The following is a 15,398-nucleotide window of genomic DNA, read 5'->3' as shown; positions in this document are numbered from 1 at the left end:
ATTCACTTTCTTTCCTTTTTTAGTGACATCAAATTATTTGATTATATACCAAACCTTAAAACTTTAATTGCAAAATTGACTTTCTTGTCTCTTTCTTCAAGAGAGAGATTTTGATAGCTTTATGCCCATTTATCTACATGTGATAAGCATTTTACAAACCCTACAACTAAATTAAACTTTAAATGATATAATGGGTTGTCAATTTTATTGTCATTTTTTAAAGGAATCAAACAAATGTGTTTTAAGAAAAATCTCGAAACCGTGTAGTAGTATTTTTTATGATCAACGATACTTTGATGATCTAATTAATATTCTTTTAGAGAGCTATAGAGTATAAAATTTGAGATGTATTCCAGTGTCCTTTAAATGTCATGAGTCGTCATAATGATGCTATTGACTAATTAATTTCTTATCATGTCATTATTAAAGTTGTTACTTAATCGTTATAAATTGTTTCGATTTCGTTTCACTAGTAACTTAGGTATGTGTTAAAGTGCAATATTTAGGCATAATTTTTACCTTCGTAGGTTAGCCTTCTCAAGTTCTAAGATCGTTCCTATGAATTGACCTCTATAATCAGGTAATCTAGTTTTCTAGTTGGTCCTATGGAATGTCAAATTAAGTTTGAGATTCAATATATTTCTTTTTAGACTCTTGTTAGATACAAAAGTTCTATGATTATTAAATATTTTTTAAAGCTTTCACCGACAATATTTGATAAAAATCTGAACATTTTATGTATTTGAATATTGTATATTTTATATATTTTTCTTAATTTACGTAATAATTTCTTATTAATTCTAGAATATATAATACTTGGATGCACATTCTGACATCACTTATTTTTGTGCATTCGACCTTCTCACCACTCACATAAAAAAATATTAAAATATTCTAAAAAATTAAAAGAAAAATTGTCACATGACATAATTTGGTAAGACGTAGAAAGATATATGATGTTCGAGATACGGTAAGTATTTTTCATATTTTTATTCTTATAGTTTATTGACAATCTAAAGTTAATTCCTATTTTTCCCTAATTCCTACTTCACAATAAACAAAATTACTTATATATGTATATATGAAAACCAAATGGTTGTTAATAAATTAAAGCACATTAGTTAGATAATTATATATAAATAATGTTGATTTCCACACTTGTACACACCTAATATATATAATCTTTCAATTAATTAAGCTATATTATCTAATAATAAGCAAACATAAACTAAATACTTTAATAAATAAGTTGTTATAAGATATATATATGCTTATTCACACATTATCTAATGTAAACCAAGCAAGCATATGGACCTTATATTAAAACATATTTTTTTAAAAAAAAATCATTTTATACATGATGTAACAAAATTCAATTGGTCTAAAATTTCTAACTAGAATTTTGAATCATCCAACAATAAAACACTCACGTTAATATAAGTTAAAAAAATTCATTTTAAATGACAAAATTATTAAAAGAATATTTACAAATATAACAAAATTTTACTTTCTATTAACAATAGGTGTGCTTATCGCAATCTATCCTCGATAAAAATTAAAATTTTGCTATATTTATAAATAAGTAGGATTACGACGATTAAAAACATTCTTATATAATGATTATAATTATAATATAATGGGAAATAAATTACAAAAAAAAAGAATTAAGAAATAATGGCAACTACTTCACCCTCGTCATGGATTTTCACCAAACGAAAGAAGAGCTTCAAATATTTGAAAATTAAACACGTTAGTTTTGACCCAAAATTAGTATAATATTATATCATCTTAGAAAACATTATTCTAGAATTTGAATTTTTTTTTTTTGGAAGAAAATTTTGATTCAATATTTGAATAATTTATATATTTTTATATTTTTAAGGCTAAGACTTAGCCTAACCCCAAAATTAATTATGATATCTATGACATATTATTATATTTTTTTAGTTATCAATGAATAAAGAAAACCCTACTTGGGAAACAAGTTTATCCAAAAAAAAAAAAAGAAGAAATGTGTAATTTTCCAACTCTTTTGAAACCCATCTAGAATTTTTGGGTTTCTATATTACTTAGGTAATTAGTGTTGGGTTAATTGATCAAATACTATTTTTCTTTCTAAATCTTTCAAGTTAATTTATTTCATTATAGGAAAATTGGTTTCTATGTTAGTTTTTTAGACTTTTAGAAAAAAAATAATTCGATTTAGTCATTTACTATAATTTACCAATATCGATCAACTCATGGAATGAATTTCTTTTAGCCTATATATGACTTGAAATTATATGCTCATGTTAATATGCTAAAATATAAGGTGTGTTGTTGATATTTGTTAAGAATAATAATAATAACAAAAAAAAAAACTAAAAAACGGTTATTTTGTTTTTAAAACTGTGTGGAACAAAACATATATCTTAAAAGTTGATGGACAAAACAGAGTAAATGTGAGGGTTCATAAAGTTCGAGAGAATATAAAAACTTAAAACGATAATGGTTGTTAGATCTCAATATTATATATATATATATATATAAAAGGGTGAACCTTACATTTAAATTTAGAATATGTTAACATTTAGTTGGTCTATGATCTAATTTAAAGACATTTTCAAATATAGCATAATGAAAAAAAAATATTTACAAAATATAGCAAAATTTTATAATCTATAAATAATAGATACTAACAATTTTATAATATAAATTTTATAATCTTTGTGTTGTTTATTTCATTACGCGCAATAGCTTTGGAAGAAAGCCTTGTATTTCAAAATCAAGACAGCACTTTCGTGCCTTCCTCATACCGTTAATCGTTACTCTCTCCAAACCATAAAAGGTAAAGGGAAAGGTTTTTCTAATTGTGCATACAATCATGGTAAATATGAGTTCGATATGTGATATGTGATTCAAGGTGCATCTGGATTGTATTTGTAAGTAATTCAATTTTCTTTTTAAAGAAAGTTGTTTTAAAAGAGGTTAACGTATTTTGCGATCACTTTAAAATGGTTTTTGAAAAAATGAGCTTGATAAAATAATGTAGTTTAGGACAAATACTTATAACCAACTTTTAGAAAAATGAATTTTGAGTGTTTAATGGTTAATCTCATTAATTTGTATGAAAAACTTAGGTCACCACCTCTAGCGATCCTCGTCGGCCAACCTTTGATAAATGTTTTCACCAACGACTGTTACTGGTGAACCTTCGACCATTTTTTCATGACACTTTTAATAACCAATTTTTGTCTATGGTTTTTCCCCCAACCGCTTCTATCACACCTCTGACAACTACTTTCCAGCAGTTGTCATTGAGCAAACTTTTGGTGACTGTTTTTTTGGAGATTGTTGCTAGCCAACCACTTACCATCATTGATTGTCGTTGACCTACCTGTTTTTTAGTGACCATCGTCCGCTAACCTTCTATCACCCTTTTTTCGATGATTATCGCCAACCAACTTTCCTTTACTGTTTTTCAGTGATTATCATCTACCATCGCCAACCATCGTTTTTTACTACGCCTAATGCCAATTTCCAACAACTATTTTTTTTACAACTGTTCTCGCAAAAAAACAGTTGTTGGCCAACATTTGATCATTATTTTTCGATGATCACCATTGAGCCACCTTTAACTACCATCATTAGTGAATGTTTCATGTCGCCACTGATGATCAACTTCCAACAGTGTTTTCTAGTGATTATCGTGAGCCACTCTGATTACTATCTCGGCCAACTCCAGTCATCACCTCCACGAACAAAATTTTTATTATAATTTAAAACTAATAAAAAATGTTTATTTAATATAACAAATCAAACAAACTTTTGTCTAAAAACACTTTTTTTTATATAAAACACATTTGTTTTTATTTAAAAAAATTAAAAGTAAAAGTGCATCTTTTAAAATCATTTTTCCTCAAAATTTTTCCAAATATATATTATTTTTGAGATTCGTGTATCCGCTTTCAAATACATGAAAGGAAATACGTGGTTGAGTCTTTTTTAAAAAATTTAATTTAAGTCAAAGTACTAAGAAAAACTCAAACCCACAATCTAGTTTAGAGAAATTTTTATCCAAAGCAAATTATTGAATCTATTCATCAAATAAATTAAAATATTAAAATTAATAAATAATAATAGAAATAGAAATAGAAATAGAAATAGGAAAAGTAAAAGTTAAAAGAAAAAGAAAAACAATGTAAGGTAATTAAAATATGCATTATTCTCTCTCACAATCTAAATCATAACTCTTGGGGAAGTGTTTAAAACAATCTTCCTTCAACAAATAATTAGTATAATATCTTAGTTTTCTATAAATTTGTATATCTCTATATCCTATGATATTTATATCCATGTGTCTACCTTTTAGGACACCTAACTCTTGGGGAAGTGTTAGTATTAGATACGTATTTGACATTGATATGTCTAGACACGATATCTTAATCAACACATAAATATTTTCGTCTTTGTTTTTTATTATTTTAATTTTGGGCAGGTGATAGACACACATACACACATCACTAGAGGAGGGATAGTTATAGGGTGGGGGAAGAGAATAACACCAAAGGGAAATATGATTTTAAGGCTTCTGTTTTCTTTTTAACCTTTTCTTTTAAATGGGCTTTTGGGCCTTATTGCATCCTTTCCATGTGATATGCCCATAGGCTTCTTTTTTTCTTTTAAACCTTTTCTTTTCAACGTATTTCAATTTAGATTCAAAACTAATAATTGTATCGATTTAAATCTTAAATTTTTTTTTAATATATCAATTTAATTTTTTTAAATATGTCCAAACAAAACATAACGAAGGGTTTAAATTCATACATTTATAAAAATTTAAGATTTAAATTGATACAATCATTAGTTTATGGTATAATTGATGCAAGCTTACTAAAAGTTTAGGACGATATAAATTGATATTTATCAATTTGCTTACAAAATATCATTTTAATAATTAATAAAAAAACTAGTGTTTGTGATATTAGGTTATTGTATTTGCCATTTATCATAATAGAACATCGTGGTTGAAGTTTGTATTATATGTTAGAACCACTTTAATTTGTTCAGATTCTTTTTAAAATACGAATCGAGGATTTTTCCTAACTCAATCCATTTGAGTTAGGTTGTCAGATTTTCTTAGAGTGGTCGGATATTTTAACACTTTTAATTAACTATTTGAAAAAAGAATATGTAGGACCAACCATGATTGATCTTTTTCTCTAATTGTTTTTATTCACATTCAATGAAACCAAAACATTCGAGTATCATAGAGTTTGACATAGAAGGAGAGGGACGAGATAGATTCCAAGATGTCTCTATTATCATTGACTTATCTCTTTCCAATTCTCTCATCTCGAGGAAAATAAAATTGGCATTACAATCTAAAAATTTTAAAAACCTTTTAATTCCTAAACTTTCACAAACATAATAATAATTTTGTTTTTGTATTCTTAATTTTGGGATAATTTAGTATATGAACTTGAGTATATAACAATTTAGTTTATGTTTGTGTTCATCAAAATTAATGTCCCTTCTCTTTATTTTTTTTATGTAGACTTTGTAATTTATAAAAGAAATTGAGTCTCAAATTAGTTTATCAATTTATTTATACGATAAATTTTATTAAATCTTGATATTAATTTTTACCATAAGGACTAAATCATTATAAGTTTATTAAGTATAAAGACTAAATTTGACTTTTGAGAGAAAATAAAGAGATTGAGATAAATGTCTTCAATAAATATGCCAATGAGAATGGCATAAATTTGAATATAGAAAATACACAAGACCAACATAAAATAAACAATACCTTTGACATTCCTAATACATTAAATATCCTAATAATTGTTAGGAAGCTAAAAGTATAGGATTAAATTGTGACAAAGACAAACCTTAGTTTAGTCCGACTAAAGGATTACATTTGTAAAAGTTTTAGGAATAACTAAATTTGAATAAAATAAGTAGTAAATTCAACCAAAATTTTAAATTTACCAATAAAATAAGTAGTAAATTCAACCAAAATTTTAAATTTACCAATAAAAATGCATGAAATTCAACCATGTGCCAAATCTCGAAAGGTAAAAAAAATTAAAATAATGGGTAAAGAATCTAACCTTTATCCAAATTTAAGATGTAATTTGATGAAATTGTTGATTTTGAAAGTAAAGTTTGATTAATCAAATATCAATTTAAACATAAATCAACCCAAAAAGAAAGAATGAAAGAAGAAAAATATAAAAGTAGTAAATTTGAAAAATATATAAAAAAAATATAATAAAATTTTAGATTTTACCATAGAGTTTAAAATTTTTGTTATATTTTAGTTTATTATACTATATTTAAAAATGTTTTTAAAAACTTATTTTAAAAAATGGTAATATTGACGTAGATAACTTTTTTTTCTTTTGTTTTTATGTGAGGAATACAACACATAGTTTGATGAAAACAAAATAGTTGCATAGTTGATAGTTCCACGTCATTGTCATTGTCAGAGTTGATAGGGCCCACACCTCATTTCTTCAATAGATATTTTTCTTGTGAATTTAACGGTTGGGCCCCACAGCATCCACGTCACTGCCTTCCTAAAATTTTGGAAAACGGTTAAATTTTCACTAAATAAATGTATGTGTATAAATATTTAGAATTGTTTTACATTTTTTTTACAACTTATTTTACATTTTCCTCATTATACAACAATTGCTAGTGAATCGAAGGGTTGGTGATGGGTTGGGGATTCTTCTTCGAATGTTCGGTCTCTCGTTTTGTATTCTTGATTTGATTGTACCTTATCCATAGTCAAAGAAAAGATTGGCTACCTTGACTAGAACTTTATCCCATGAGAGGTGGGTTTGTTGAATGGTGGGTAGGGTAAATACCTATTTCTTCCTCTTCGAATTTCCTCCTTAATTTGTGTTGTTGTTGGAATGATGGTTGGTATGGTTTCCTCTAGTTATTTTGGTTGTAGTTGAAGTTTCTCTTCTTCTCATGCCTTTATTCATACAAAAGTAGTTCATACTGGACCTTGTTCCATGTGAGATCTTGACCTCATATTACACAATAATAGGAATATATTCTTCATCAAGACCCACGGAAACATGAGAAACAAAGCTTCGAAAGTCCATAGGAGAGAGTCAACTATTAAGAGCATGGGTTGAGGCTTAGAGTGGAGTGAAGTGAGCTTTAATAGTCCACTTCTTGTTTGGGCAAGATTTAGCTTTAGTTGAGGATTAAGATTAGGACTTAAAATAATCGGCACGCCGTTAGTATTCTTTAACCCTAAGGGTATTTGTTTCAAAGGTTGGAAGTTAAGTCAACTTTTAGACACCAGCTTCAGTGATCCTGTGGTTAACCACCACCTTTGATTTAGTGATCAAGCTAAATGGAACAAAAAAATTTAATTTTTATATGTGAAAACTGATCAAATTAAGTCGAATTGCATATATAGGTTACAAAATGTTTCGCTTTTGTTTCCATTCGATCTCTAAGCTTCAAAATTTTACAATTTTAAGATTTTTTTAAAGCATGCCTTTAAATGGAATTCGAACACAAAATGTCACATACATTTTGTTCATTACAATGCATTTATTGGTACTATTATTTATATTTACCCCCACATGGATCCGTGGAAAGAACAAAAACCACAATTTGAGTTTGAAAGAGTATGGGACAACCACTATACTAACCAACATTGGTTTAAAAGACATGTTATATAATGTAAAATGAGACTTCAAAATAAATATTAAAATACAAAAATCAATAATTTGAGGCGTGTCCCACTGGTCCTTACGTAGATTTACTACAAGAAAATGGAGATTTCCCGATGCACAAAAGCGTCGAGAGATATATGAAAAAGCATCGGAAAAGGATTTCTCGACACATAAATTCGCGTCAGGATTGAAGTTAGGAAAAATAAGTCAGGAGAGGATCTCCCGACGCACAAAATGTAGCGTAGGGAGATCCTTGACTTCTCTTGATGCCTTATTTTGTGCTTTCGAAGATCTTCTATTCTTAAAAAAGAAATACTACACCTAGAAGAAACCCAAAATGGAAAATCAATGGAAAATTAAAAGAAAACTAACTGCAACCCAAAAGAAACCCAAACTAACACATATATTTTAATCTTTTTTTCTCAACCTCAAACCAAAACAAATAAAAAATAAAAAACAAACACTTACCGGCGAGAGACGAACGACAACTCAAGAGTCGACGGCAATAGCAAGCAACGGACGGTGGGCGGTGAGCGACGGTGGACCTTCTTCCTCCTTTTTCGGTCTTCAAACCCTTCATTCGTCTCCCTTGTTTTTAGTCTTCCTTTCCTTCATTTTCGAGTAACACAGATCTATTTTACAAATTAGAAAATGGTATTTGAATGGGAATGCCTCACGCATGCATAATGGCATTAGGAGAAGTTAAATAATTTTTTTTAAAAAAATCATAAACTTCTCTCGACGCCATACACAACGGTGTCGGGAGAAGTTAAATATATTAAAAAAATTATAAACTTCTCCCGACACTGTTATGCATAACAGCATCGGGAAAAGTTTGTAAATTTTTATTAAATTACCTTATACCGACGTCGCCTTATGTCGCGTTAGGATTGTCAACCTTTCTCGACAGTGCTTCTATAGTGTCGAGAAAAGCCTTTTCTCTCGACGTCCATATTGTGCATCAAAAAATACATATTTTCTTATAGTAATTCACCGGTGACAAAACAATCATAATGAAAAAACTAGATAAAATATACATAAATTTAAATAATTGTCAAATCAATCGAAAACAAATTAAAATAGTTATCAAAACTACGAAAAATGTTTTAATACTAGATATAACATAACACGAAAGGGGTTAAATCATCCATACATCTCTCTCCCATACATGGGGCAAGCAAACCCCGGATCTTTTGGACATAAAATATCTTTTGTAGAAAATAAAAGTCATAAAAATCCAAAAGAGGGTATTAAAATATCTCATACTAAACTTGAAGACATTTCGTCCACGTCATCAAGTGCGCCAACTTGAAAAAGACTCCCAACGAATATTTCTCTCTCTCTTCTAATACGTGGCACCTTTTCATTTGCTGTTTCTCCACTTATAGTTCCACGTCTTTGACTTTATCTTCCCTATTCAATTATTGTTGTCATTAATCACATTTTGTTTTTCTTTATACTCAAAATAAAACTCACCCTTAGATTTTGTATAAAATTAACTTTGATTAATGTATTCATTTATATATATTTTTCAAATCATTTCTTTTTAGAATTTAACTCAGAAGTCAATTATTGTATTTAAAAAACATCACACGGACATCATTTTATAATACAAAAAACAAAATGGTTATCAATCGAGTCTTTAACTTTTTAGTTCAATTTCTAAGTTGCGATAAATAAATCAAAATCTTTATTTAAATTATATTTAAAAATTATTGATGCATCAATTATATTTAATGGAAGATTGTAATTTATATTGACAATTTTTTAAAATCTTAATTGAGAGAAATGCTTAATTGAAGAAGTTATAAGTCTCACGTTGGAAAATTTTAAATTAATACATTTATAAGAATTATGTACTTAAATCGATATAATTATCGGTTTGTGATTTAAATTGATACAACCCCTTAATTTTTATATTGGGTCTAGATTTCGAAATGTTATATTTTTAGTTTTTTATTTTGATCTTTTTTTTATTTAATCAATAGATTTCTAAATGTTATAGTTTAATATTTGATATTTGTGTTTCTTTTTGTTTCCATATAGTTACGTATGTTTTACTTTGATTTGTTTCTAAATACTCGAACTCTAGTGTTTATTAATTAAATTACCATAGTTTTAGATTTAATTTTTAATAACTAAATACAAAAACTAATTAATTATATTTATTTTAAAATAACTCAATTTAAGTGTTGAAATACTATTTCAAAATTTCTCATTTAATATCGTATTTAGTATTTTACATTTATAGTTTTCTTTGTATTTTACATTTATAGTTTTCTTTGTATTTAACTATTATAACTTAAACTAAAATAATTTATACATCAACACAAACAATTATAACTCAACTATAATCTACATTTTGTCCTAAACATTTCCTATATTTTAATGAAACTACTAAAATCAATATATGCAATTTAAACATGTCATAGTAGATAAAATATTAATCACCATCTACAATTATGAAAATTTGAACTTACATCCCATAATTTTCAAACTAAAATAATTATTACTCAAAACATATTTCAAATACACTTGTACATAAAATATTTTACGATAATTATTTTAAATGATAAAATTATTGAAAATATTTATAAATACAAGCAACGTTTTATTCAGTAGTGATAAATAATTTATCGATAAAATTAATATTTTACTATATTTGAAGAAAAAACCCAAAATTATATTTATGTCATTGTCAATGTAAGCATGAGATAGTTTCGAACCCAAAAAAGAAATAATAACAATAAAATATTTTTTATAACAAATATGTTTTTATAATAAGGAAATGCTACAGATTGGTCCGATCACATTGCCATCGATTAATCTGATCTCATCCCATTGGGTTTCGTCTTCTTTCCAAATTCCGTGGAGAAGAAGAACAGTGAGAGAGTAAGAATCTGCAACAATGGCTTCACGGCTGTTCTTTGTTTCCTCTGTTCTTTTGCTACTTTCCTGTGCAGTTGCCGGATCTGTTTTCGATGATTCCAATCCCATTCGTATGGTCTCTGACCGTCTTCGTGAATTGGAATTAGAGGTTGTTCGTGTCCTCGGTCAAGTTCCTCACGCTCTCCGATTCGCTCGATTCGCTCACCGGTTCGTTCTTTTTTATTATTATTATTATTGATTTCTAATCGTATCGCTATCTGGGTTTTGTACTGAACTCTTAGTTGTGGATTGTTGTTTCAGGTATGGGAAGAAGTACGAGACGGCGGAGGAGATGAAACGCCGATTTGGGATTTTCTTGGAGAGTTTGGAACTGATCAAATCGACTAATAAACAAGGCCTTTCTTATAAGCTTGGTGTTAATCGTAAGTCGTGTGATTTTGAATTGTGGGATTATGAGAATTGCTTGATTTGATTCTACTGATTCATTGAATAATCTAGAATCGATGATGATGTTGAACGATGGCGGTGTTTGTATTCTTAATTTCTGCAGAATTTGCGGATTGGACGTGGGAAGAGTTCAAAAAACATAGGCTAGGAGCTGCTCAAAACTGCTCTGCTACCACGAAAGGAAGTCACAAGCTTACTGATGCTGTTCCTCCTGAATCGGTACATTACGTTTACTCGTGACAACTAGAATCCTCATTTTCCTGATATTTTTTTTGAACGAACTGGAGAGTGTCGGCGTCAATTGAATTCTGACCCAAATGATTTTAGATTAGTCTGACTAAACTCTGTAGTGTAACATCAATAAGTTACTTAGTAACCGTAACCAATCAACTTAAGCTTTTGAGTTAGATTTGTGAATTAACATGGTATTCCTGCAATGTCATTTATCATTTATCATTTATCTTGTCATAACCAATCTATGCTCTTTCATTCGTGGAACAAAAGAAGGGCACACGTTTACATGCCAGTTTATTGCATATACCAATTTTCCATTTTTTTGCAAACTAGAGACAAATTTTGATTATTTATTTTTTTTGTTTGAATCTATGATGAACTTCCCTCCTGTTCTTGGTTCCACTTCTTCCACTTTTCATCCAATCTTGTATCACCAATTTGTGAAGGACAAAATCAAACGCATTCATCTGTCTTATTGCTGAAAAAGTCATTTAAAACTAATTTAAAAGATTGGTTTAGTATTTTTTAGATAATAAAAGGATGGTTGAGCAGATGAAAGAGTTTCCCTGAAAAGGAGTGAGCGCTTGCTCTATCTCTCTTTTAAGGCCTTATTTTGTCGAATCATGAGCTACTTACCATGGAACACTCTAATTTCACCTTCATACAATTGATCAGATGAAACTTTGATATTCATTTAAAAGCCTACGTTTTGCTACCAACTATGTTCGAATCGGGTTGAGCTTGAAGTACAGTCATTCAAACAATTTTGTGATTCTGAGACTTTGTTTACAACCTTCCTACGCCCGTTTTGCAGAAAGACTGGAGGAAAGATGGCATAGTTAGTCCTGTTAAAGATCAAGGCCACTGTGGTTCTTGCTGGACATTCAGGTTAGCTCTATCTTCTCTACTTGCTCTCTGCTATTCAATGTTTATTCACAGTGTTTTCTTTTTCCCTTTCTCTTTTGCTGTTGCAGTACAACTGGAGCGCTTGAAGCGGCCTATGCACAAGCACATGGAAAGGGTGTCTCCCTGTCCGAGCAGCAGCTTGTGGATTGTGCAGGTGCTTTTAACAACTTTGGCTGCAATGGTGGACTGCCTTCCCAAGCTTTTGAGTACATTAAGTACAATGGTGGCCTTGACACTGAAGCAGCATATCCTTACACTGGAAAAGACGGCAAATGCAAATTCGTCTCTGAGAATGTTGGAGTACAAGTTATTGATTCTGTGAACATCACTCTTGTAAGACCCAAGAACTAACTCCTTTACCTTTCTTTTTGATTCTTCTTGGTAGATTGCCGTATTTAACTCCTGATTGTGATCTTGAAGTATCCAAAATCCGTTTCATCTTCTAATTGTTGGGGGATTATATATGCAGGGCGCTGAAGATGAATTGAAACATGCAGTTGCTTTTGTTCGACCTGTAAGCGTAGCATTTGAGGTGGTTAGCGGTTTTCGCTTGTATTCAAAAGGAGTTTACACCAGTAACTCATGCGGCAGTACCCCTATGGTTAGCATCAACACCTTTTGGCCTTGTAAAAAGTTTTACATCTTCAGTCTGCTAGTGGCATGGTAACGTGATAAGATCATGATGTCTGACAAATATTGGTTTCATTGGCAGGATGTAAACCACGCTGTGCTTGCAGTTGGTTATGGTGTCGAAGATGGTATCCCATACTGGCTTATAAAGAATTCATGGGGAGGAAACTGGGGTGACGATGGCTACTTCAAGATGGAGATGGGCAAGAACATGTGTGGTAAGTTTTCTTCACACAGCACTAGAGTACAAAATGTGTTCAATTATCGTAACTTGTCATGCCTATGACACAATTCATGTGAAATTTATTGTCTTGTGCTTATTGCATTGTTTGGAATGATTGTAAGCTTAACTATTTGGAGAAAAAGGAAAAAATAGGAATTTATAAAATTTTTAGATGGTAAAGGGATTGGCTGCCCGTCCAAACATACTTTCATCATGAGATCATGATGTTTCATATCAGTGGTCTAAATCATACTTGTGCATGAAATAATATACTACTCACTCATACAACCATTTTGGCTCGACTAATTGTAAGTTGTAATAAGACAATAGACGTGACTGTCCATCCAAACAAATCTCCACCCATTAGATCATGATTTTTCATACACGTGGTCTACGTACACCTATACTCAAAAATATTTCCCACTCGGACATATCTATCCATTCAAACATATTTCCACCATTAAATTGTGATGTTTCATTTATATGGCCTAGATTTCTTTCTTTCTCCACACTGATAAAGACATCTGGGCTTTTCAGGTGTTGCAACTTGTGCTTCATACCCCATTGTTGCTTAGAGTACGAGAATGGCAAAGCTTCTTTAAGGTACGGTTATGGTGGATAGAATGATGTGCAAATTAAAGATACATATTGTTGTAGTTGATCATTTAATGAAAGACTGTAAGGTAATGTACTTGTGTTTGTAAATTTGCATATTGAGAGATACTTGGATAAGCTTTTATAATGTACTTCGCTGGTAGCTCTGTTGAGGTTATGTAAATTTGTTGACAGCTCCTCTAATAATTTCTATATTTTCATGTTCTCCGCAGTTTAGATATTAGAACCTCTCAATAAAAATAACTTTCTTCTCCCCCTAAGTTCGTAACTGACGTGGTTATTGTATTAGGGTTACGATAGATATGATCATCCCTAATGCAATACTTATAGTACGTATGTATTTTCTATTTTGTTGGTTTGTGAATGATAGGTCGTTAATCATTAGGGGTTGAGAATGAGTCATTCGTATGAAAATCTTACCATAAAACTTATCGATATCTTCTTCTTGATTTGGTTATATCATTACATTACTAAACTTCGATCTATCATGTTCAAAGTTAAAATACTTCTTATGTTTTGAAGTTTGTTTACTCTATTCTTTGTATTTACAATTGTCTAATTTTAGTTCATATAATTTCAATAAATCTTTATTTTAGTTGCCAAATGTTTGTTTATCGACGAACCTTAAAAAACTTTTCTTTGTTATCTATTAAATATTTTACTATACAATTTTAAAACATAATCAAATAAACTTGAATGAAAACCAATAATAAAAATTAATATTGAAAAATTAAAATTAAAATTTATTGAAGAAAAAAATTTAAATGATAAAATTGTTGAAAGTATTTACAAAATATAACAAAGTTTTAAATTTTGTGACATGGATAGAAATTGATGTGTTTTGAGATGTAATAAATAAAAAAAGAGGTCTTTTTTATATTTTGTAAATATTTTTGTTCATTTTAATACATTTTAAAATGCTCTTTTACTGAATATTATAAAAGATTAAAATTGAACCACCATATCAAATCTCAAATTATAGAAACTAAAATGTCATTATAATTCTATTCGAACACAAATGTCACAAATAGACATTTGTAACTATTAAACTCACATGGATCTCTTGAGTATGTCTGTGATATCCTGAAATTTTAATTATTAAAAAAATTATAATAGAGGGGATGTAAATAAATATACGAAGTTTTTTCAAAAAATAATTAAAAAAAATTATTTACCCTTACTAAAAGAAAGGGATAGTTGCAAATTTAGCAATTATATTCAAAATAATTAATTATCTAGCAACATTTTAAAAAAATTGCAAATATAGCAAAATCTGTCAAAATATATCAATGATAGGAGTCTATCACCGATAGACCATGTAGCAAATGTTGGTCTATCACTGATAAACCATAAGAGTCTATCAACGATAGAAGTGTATCACTGATAGATTTTGCTATATTTGCAATTTTTTTAAAATATTGCTACATACTTAATAATTATTCTAAAAATTGCTACCTATTATAATTACCCTAAAAGGGGATGAAAAGTATTAAAGACAAAATGTGTAAATATTTTGTGAAATTGGTTAATTTTGATAACTTTCCTAAATATATATTATATAATTTTGTTTTGATTATCATAATTTTTTAAAAGTTAGATAATTTAACAATATTTTTTATTGTAATATTTCCTATTATTGGATTTCAATTTGAAGATTTGTGTCCAACACCAATAATGGCAGTCTAGAAATTTAGTTTCGAAATATATAATAAATATATTTTATAAAACTGAAAGTGAAAAAGTAATTTTCAAAGTGTTTTAGATGA

At 29.0% G+C, this 15,398-nt stretch overlaps 1 protein-coding gene and 1 long non-coding RNA gene across 5 annotated transcripts; one reads left to right on the top strand and one right to left on the bottom strand.

Moving 5' to 3' along the window:
- Window positions 1-6,322: 6,322 nt before the first annotated feature.
- On the bottom strand, window positions 6,323-8,688 carry LOC127148188 (uncharacterized). Of its 3 annotated transcripts, none has more exons than XR_007818985.1 (3): window positions 8,546-8,688; window positions 8,157-8,320; window positions 6,323-8,009 (listed from the first exon to the last, which is right to left on the bottom strand). It is a non-coding gene; the product is annotated as an uncharacterized LOC127148188 (long non-coding RNA). The 3 variants fall into 3 exon arrangements; XR_007818983.1 differs by having other exon boundaries at window positions 8,157-8,297; XR_007818984.1 differs by having other exon boundaries at window positions 6,323-6,563; window positions 8,157-8,297.
- A 1,723-nt stretch (window positions 8,689-10,411) lies between these two features.
- LOC103492370 (thiol protease aleurain-like) lies at window positions 10,412-13,885 on the top strand. Of its 2 annotated transcripts, none has more exons than XM_008452704.3 (8): window positions 10,412-10,784; window positions 10,878-10,999; window positions 11,128-11,243; window positions 12,073-12,146; window positions 12,233-12,497; window positions 12,634-12,765; window positions 12,877-13,012; window positions 13,555-13,885. In XM_008452704.3, exons 1-8 carry the CDS (start codon window positions 10,597-10,599, stop codon window positions 13,590-13,592), a joined length of 1,071 nt encoding a protein of 356 aa, XP_008450926.1. In that variant the 5' UTR covers window positions 10,412-10,596; the 3' UTR covers window positions 13,593-13,885. The 2 variants fall into 2 exon arrangements, with proteins under 2 accessions (XP_008450926.1, XP_050937327.1); XM_051081370.1 differs by having other exon boundaries at window positions 10,459-10,784; window positions 12,877-13,009.
- Window positions 13,886-15,398: the final 1,513 nt, after the last annotated feature.

The sequence above is a fragment of the Cucumis melo genome, chromosome 2 (genome assembly GCF_025177605.1).
Source record: "Cucumis melo cultivar AY chromosome 2, USDA_Cmelo_AY_1.0, whole genome shotgun sequence".
NCBI lineage: Eukaryota > Viridiplantae > Streptophyta > Magnoliopsida > Cucurbitales > Cucurbitaceae > Cucumis > Cucumis melo.
This window is presented reverse-complemented; position numbering and strand designations above follow the sequence as displayed.